The 8035-nt window shown below is 32.7% G+C and overlaps 1 protein-coding gene across 4 annotated transcripts in view; it reads left to right on the plus strand.

Annotated features, from left to right (window-relative positions):
• LOC143044602 (uncharacterized) overlaps positions 1-7404 on the plus strand; it is a 31960-nt gene extending 24556 nt beyond the window's left edge. For all 4 annotated transcript variants that reach the window (XM_076216664.1, XM_076216662.1, XM_076216663.1 and 1 more), the window contains exon 5: positions 3521-7404. In XM_076216664.1, the coding sequence (XP_076072779.1) occupies positions 3521-4958 (1438 nt within the window). In that variant the 3' untranslated portion in view covers positions 4959-7404. The remainder of the gene's footprint in view (positions 1-3520) is intronic.
• Positions 7405-8035: the final 631 nt, after the last annotated feature.

The raw sequence follows: 8035 nt of genomic DNA on the forward strand, positions 1-8035 counted from the left end.
TTTATAGTGCCAGCATGTCCTCTTTTTATTCAAAGTATTGAATCGTAAACAAATATCAGTAGTTTTCATACTTCAGAGTGAGTCGTGTAATAAAATCTTTTGACCGCATCAATCTAAACTGACCTTATTTGCTCTTTCGTTCTGCAAATCTATATAGCTGTACAGAAATTCAGTTATAATTTTAGGTCAAGAGGGACTGTAATATATACAAGTTATAGCAATATTGGAAAACAATGACCTAAAAATTTTGTACGCATGAATTTATAGTGCCAGCATGTCCTCTTTTTATTCAAAGTATTGAATCGTAAACAAATATCAGTAGTTTTCATATTTCAGACTGAGTCGTGTAATAAAATCTTTTGACCGCATCAATCTAAACTGACCTTATTTGCTCTTTCGTTCTGCAAATCTATATAGCTGTACAGAAATTCAGTTATAATTTTAGGTCAAGAGGGACTGTAATATATACAAGTTATAGCAATATTGGAAAACAATGACCTCAAAATTTTGTTCGCATGAATTTATAGTGCCAGCATGTCCTCTTTTTATTCAAAGTATTGAATCCTAAACAAATATCAGTAGTTTTCATACTTCAGACTGAGTTGTGTAATAAAATCTTTTGACCGCATCAATCTAAACTGACCTTATTTGCTCTTTCTTTTTGCAAATCTATATAGCTGTACAGTAATTCAGTTATAATTTTAGGTCAAGAGGGACTGTAATATATACAAGTCAGACAAGTTATAGCAATATTGGATAACAATGACCTAAAAATTTTGTTCGCATGAATTTATAGTGCCAGCATGTCCTCTTTTTATTCAAAGTATTGAATCGTAAACAAATATCAGTAGTTTTCATACTTCAGAGTGAGTCGTGTAATAAAATCTTTTGACCGCATCAATCTAAACTGACCTTATTTGCTCTTTCTTTTTGCAAATCTATATAGCTGTACAGTAATTCAGTTATAATTTTAGGTCAAGAGGGACTGTAATATACAAGTTACAGCAATATTGGAAAACAATGACCTCAAAATTTTGTTCGTATGAATTTATAGTGCCAGTATATCCTCTTTTTATTCAAAGTATTGAATCGTAAACAAATATCAGTAGTTTGCATACTTCAGACTGAGTTGTACATAATAAAATCTTTTGACCGCATCAACCAAAACTGACCATATTTGCTTTTTTTTATGTGAGTCTATATAGTTGCACAGTACTTCAGTTATATTTTTTTTACTGTAGTATATATAAATAACTGAAATATTGGAAATTGAACAAACTTCAGTAGTTTTCATACCTCAGACTGACTCATGTAACAATAATATGTGTCTGCATCAATCAAAACTGACCATATTTGACAGCATCAACCAAATCTGACCATATATGATGACTGCATCAGCCAAAACTGATCATTTTGCTTTTTTTAATTTAAAAATGTGCGAAGCAGGTTTTTTAATAGTGTGCACCACATTTTTTATGTTATTTCGAATAGACAGAAAAAAATGATAAGTCATTAATTTCTTATAATTTAATTCTAAATTCCATTTTAAACCTTGCCAAACCATGAAAAAACGTTGATGACATTACGGTCACATGACTAACTTATGTCTATGGGCGCTGATAACACAATAACGACAGAAGACCCGTTACATCCAAACTTAAATGATTAAATAATGAACCGTCACAAAAAGTGACTTTTTAAGTCAGTAGTTCATGATGGTTTTTTTTAAACAAAACTATTTAACGGCATCATCCAACACTCACATCACTGATTCATATACTTTATTTTAAAATGAAAAGTACATGTATGAGAAGTTCTCTTCTTGGAAAGGTATACTGACTTTACTGTTAATATAATTTGAAGAAGGAAAATGATTAGTTCTGTTTGTAGCCTTACGTCCAGTGGCAAATATTTCATTCATGTTCAGATCGAGTATATTTTTCTGACGTTCCAGACTCCCAGATATTATTCATTATCGTTATGGGTAAGTTTGGCAACGAGATAAATCAAATCTGAGACCTCAGTGCAAATGTACATAGTTTTCTTGCGTTTAACAACACTGTGTTCATTACTATGATATCCCATAATTCATCCACTGTACAATTTTCGTTTGAATATTTGTCAAAACAGAACCTTAAATCATGAATGTAAATCCAAGGCAAACAAGGTAAATTCAGATTAAATTTACTTGAAATAAATGCAGAGTTATATTTACGAAGAGACTGTTAAAAACGGGGAACGAAGAAACGTAAACAATGATGTTTCATTTGCAATCTCATAAAAATATTTCTCCGAAGAGTTGGATAACCTCCTATCCACTTCGATATTTGTACATGTAACTTTTGATCAGTAAAAAATATAGAAACATCTGCTATTATATATAGTAAAGTAATTGGAACTGATTTTTTCTTCTAAATTCTAAATTGCCCTTTCTGCAGTGACGTCATTTAGAACTGTTCTACAGTTCTGACTGATTTAGTCAGTTCTGCTGACAGTTCTACGGTTAGAACTGATTTGGTCAGTTCTACCTAGAACAGTTTTAGACAGTTCTACCCTAGAACTGATCCTGACAGTTCTACCTAGAACTGATTTAGTCAGTTCTACCTAGAACTGATCCTGACAGTTCTACCTAGAACAGTTCTAGGGTAGAACTGTTCTAGCTAGAACTGTTCTAGGACAGGTTAGAACAGTTCTATGACAGAATATTCTGACAGTTCTAATGAGAGGTTAGAAGTGATCTCCACTGTATACGTCACCGTAAAGACCTCCACATAACCCATACCGTTTGGTAAACTACGAAAGGCCCCGGCTTGACAAAATGTAAAACAACGCACACGAAAAACTGTCGATTTGATAAATGACAAAAACAATAAACGAACAAATACACGACAGACAGCAAAGTACTACCTGTCGCGACACGACTTCGAAATACTGTTCCGATTAGTTACGGTTTAAGATGTATCAATGTCACCAATGTTTATCTCGTTGAATTCATTTACGTATACTATGTTGCATTCCTAAGTATCATCAATTTGAATGTAATAATAAATCATTTATTAAAATTGTAAAAGTGAAATATGTTTTTAAATTTGTTTAAACCCCGAAATAAACAGTTAAAACATGCGAACACATTCTTATTTTCAATTAAGTTGATTGATTTGACAATAATCACTAACCTCAACCAATTAACAGTCTTTACCTTTCCGGAGCACCCGAGAGATCACCCCCAGTTTTTAGTTGGGTACGTGTTGCTCAGTCTTTAGTAGTTTCTATGTTGTTTCTTGTTTACTATTATTTGTCTGTTTGTCTTTTTTTCATTTTTAGCTATGTAATGCTGTCAGTTTATTTTCGATTTATGATTATGACTGTTCCTCTGGTATCTTTCGCCTCTCTTCAATTTGGAATAGGAATAAAAAGATATGTTCTTAATTTCTTTCTTGCGCTTTATACCAAAAGGTATAATAATGTTCTAACGTTTGAATTTAACGTTTGATATAAATTTATTTCCTTATTTTTGTAGGTCCGACAAATCACTCGGTAAACGATACGAGGTAAAAAGTAGAGCATTTACAGAAAGTATGGCTTTTGCTGAAAATCGTGAATCCAAGATGTCTAACAACGATCTTCAAAGAATATCAGATGGAAATCAAAATTATCATATGATTGACGAGGAGACGTTCGTGTCCAACAGGAAGGACAATGGTAGTAGTGAAGACTTAATAAACAGGAAGCAGAACGGAGACGACATAACTTCCGAAAAAGAAGAAAATGGGAGTAGAGCTAGCGATTCCGGAATTGAAGTAAACCTAGACGAAAAAGTTGTAACTTTTAAGCCGAAAGCCTCAGCGAAAATTGAGGGCGATGATAAAAAACGTGACGGAGACGTGGAGCACGTGTATACAAAATCCGTAAAACGTAGTGAAAAAACGGAAAATGATAACTCTTTTGTTGTTGATAATGAAATCAAGGACAAATCAAAACAGAACTCCGAAAACAGAGAGGTTAACGAAACAAATGAGAATGATAAGAAGAATGGAGATGAAGATATAGAAGACGATGACGAAGTCTACGCTAACGCTTATTCTGCACCTTTGTCCGATTCAATAAAAGTAGTAAACAATTTCGGTACTGAAAACAAGCAGGTTGAGGAATCAAAAGAAAGAGAAAAAACAAATGGCGATGAAGATATAGAAGACGATGATGAAGTTTACGTTAACGCTTATTCTGTATCTTCGTCAGATTCAATAAAAGAAGTGAACAATTTTGGTACCGACAACAAACACAAAATAGAACAGAACTCTGAAAATCTGAAGGTTGAAGAATCTAAAGAAAGTGAAAAGACAAATGGCGACGAAGGTATAGAAGACGACGATGAAGTATATGCGAACGCTTATTCTATATCTTCATCAAATTCAATAAAAGCAGTAAGCAGCGAGTTATGTATTGAAGCACTCCGATCTGCAGTTGAGAAAACGGACACTGAAGACGTATACGATTTTGCCGTACCCATTGACGACGACGAAAAGGACGTGGAAAAGACGAAAAATGAAACCGAGATTTCACATGTTAACCTAAATATAGTAGCAGAGGACCACTACGAAATATCAAAAGAAACTCCGAAAAAATCCGAAACATTTTCTGAAGACGCTATTTATTACAACGAGCAAGAAGATGATGATGATGTCATATATCATAATAATGAAATGGATAACAATAAAACGACTCAAGAAAACTCTGAAGATGATACTTACGACTGTGCTATAAGTACAATCTCACATGAGAAAACTTCTGATGACATATATGATTCAACGAAAGATAGTGATTACGATGTGACTCATCATGAGAGTGAAAAGAAAAGATTTTTTATCCGACCGTCAACCGATGACAATTATGACCACTGTGAATTACCTACTGAAAGGGAGGATTACGATTTAGTAGAACTACCGGACAACTGCTAATGTTTTATTTCATCGCTTTTAACAATAACTCTTCTTTGTTCTCTTTCTTTTCTACTTTTTTCTACAAATTGTGTATTTAACTTCTCACGTTTTTAGTATGACAATGTATTACACCACTAAGATGTGTCGAACATCATGCGCCAATGATTTATGACTTCAAATTCAAAACAATTGATTAATTGTGTGCACCGACAATTGTTTGGAATTCAATTCGGGGGTCATTCAATCCCCTAAAAAAATGTATTAATCTATTAGGGTCGAACAGGCATCTTCATACTAGTATGTTCATTTGTCTGACTTGTCAAAACTACATCCTTAAGCCATCGTATATGTTCTGAGCTGATACAAACTTGTCAGTGTATCGTATGCATTGTTCCAGTAAAAGTGTATCAATGTCTGCCTACAACTTTTCACAGTTTTACAAAACCTTCTAATGCAGCGCTGACTTGGTCACTGTTATCCTTATATATATATATATATTTTTCAAACAGAGAATAATAAAAAGCCTTTCAGTAAATGCAAACAATCTTTATAATATCCTATGGAATAAGAAACTACGGATAATGAAACGCACAAGTTGTAATTTATTTCATTAGTTAATGATATAACATAAGATTTAAGAATTATACCGTATAGCGGGTAATTTTCGCGGGTGTAAAATTTCGCGATTTTCATTGAATAAGGTATACGAAATATTTTGGCGATTAGTATTTTGGCGGATTCAAAACTTTTCTCAATACCTTTGCATGTGCACTTTTAAATTGGCGGAATTTATTTTGGCGATTTTGTTCTATCCGCGAAAATAAGCGATAATTTTCACTCCGCGAAAATAACCCGCTATACGGTATGTCAATTAATGTGATTTGGTAACGCCACTGATATATGTCTATGAATATTACTAAAACAACCGGGTTTTATTATATATTCTTACCCAATGATATATTCTTTTTAAAATATTATTTATTTCATTCTATTTTACACCTTTTAAACTCCGGTTGTTCCCCTTTGTCAACTGTTGATTATTCTATATATACAGCTACTTTTGCATTGGTACTATTTCTGTACACAAAATCTATAGTACTGGAAATTTTCTTTTAATATTTAGTACTATTTCTTAATTTAAATTTTTTGTAATATTAAGGAAACTGTAAATCAAGTACTTTTTGGTACAGAAATAGTACCTATGCAAAAGTAGATGTGTAGGTCCGAGAACACAGTTATTTGTTAGTGCATTTCTTTAAGACAATGAATGAAAATTAAAAAATGAAAAAAAAGTCCTGCGCTTTATCAACAATATTTTTACAATATGGTGTACTACGTACTTTGGGCACAGATTATATCAAAAAATAGAAAACTTCATCAACTCTAAATCAAAATGTCATGTTGAATTCTTCTGACAGTTTCCGATATGCTAATTTCTAACCTTTTAAAACTGGACAAATTCACTACTTTACCTAATCATTCACAACCCAAATTTTCTTTCGGTGTTAAATTGTATCCTCTATTTGCTATTTGACGAACAAAACATGAAGAAATACATTTGGAAAGGGTATATAAACAATTGCAAGTAACACACTTTCCATACAAGGACTATATTTGTATGTCTTATAAGCAACAAAAATAAAGGACGATAACTGTGTTTTCGGACAAACAGTACAAAAGACACTGGTCTGCCGCCTAAGTTTAGCTGAATATGTTTTTAAAGTGATACCCAAAATTAGGGATTTAAATCAAAACTTTTTATGAAAAATAATTTATTTTTTAAAGTTTTTAGCATATTAAATTATAGATTAATTGTATTTCCAAAAATTGAAACATTGCGCAAGATAAATGCGGTCTTTACATTAGTTCTTCTTTGTCAATCATATTTGATATTTCAAAATCATGTTTCAATTACGCGTAAACATAGAGTTTATCTATTTACATAAAATTATGTGGTAGTCAAAATACATTAAGGATAAAATTTGTTGCAGTGAAACTGTATATGGAATGTGAATATTTAATTGCAAACAGATTTCTAAACTTAAATCCAGTAGCCAAACATACATAGCTATTTTGCAGATCTGTTTTGAATGGCGAAATGTTCTCCAAAATTCAAACAGGCTGTCGTTATCCGTAAAATTAATGTAATTGATCAATGTGTCATTCCCGTCATATAAAGCTCTACATATGTTCCAGTTCTTATACATCTTTTGCTTAGAATTTACCGTTTTTGAGGATATTCAATCCTGAAAAACACTTCGATTAATGGAATTTAAGACGTGTTGTTTTCATTTTTGTTTAAATACCCGGTTTGCAACACGAGGAACATACATATAATATTCTCAAATTTTGCATTAACGGTTTTTTGTTGTATGGTGTAACATAATGTATTTTGATAACATTTATTAGATTGTAAATATCAATAAAGTAAAGTTTGTCGCCTTGAGATTGTACTCGCTCCGCAGACTATGTTTGTGTTATTTTTTTTGGTTCCTAACGCTTCAGCAATTTGCTAAAGCGTGACGGAAAGATTAAGTTGCAGAGAAAGCCATCCATCTGGGTCAATGATTGCAATTGTTTCTCCATAGGCGGTAATGGTAAAGTTTTCTTCTGTTGCTCAGTTCATATCGTTAACTTACGATCATTATTATGTATGATGGCTGGTTTCGAAGACGAGACCTTTTCACATATTATGTTGTTAAATTTTCGGAGTACGACGTGAGATTACTTTTTCCGTAAATTAGCAATCCCCTAGAATCCTTTCGTGATGCAGCTCCTCGTGGTAAATCATTTTTTTTACACATTACTATGTTCCCTTATTCTCTAAATCAACACAAAAGGTTAAGCTCAGTTACTTGTTTATAATAGAAACGTGTGAAATATCACCCCACAGAGATTTTTTGTTTACATCGAACTTTTTAGTTCCTCATGTTGAGGCGCATTAGGGATATTGACCAATCTGGAAACCCAACGAGAACCATTGTACCCAAACTGTCAATCATTCTAAATATAGATCAGAGTGCTACATATCTCAGCACGAACGGCGTCCAAGCTCACAATCTTAGAAAAAGAGAGGCGGAATGTACCAATGGGAT

The sequence above is a fragment of the Mytilus galloprovincialis genome, chromosome 9 (assembly GCF_965363235.1).
Source record: "Mytilus galloprovincialis chromosome 9, xbMytGall1.hap1.1, whole genome shotgun sequence".
In the NCBI taxonomy this organism is placed as follows: Eukaryota; Metazoa; Mollusca; class Bivalvia; order Mytilida; family Mytilidae; genus Mytilus; species Mytilus galloprovincialis.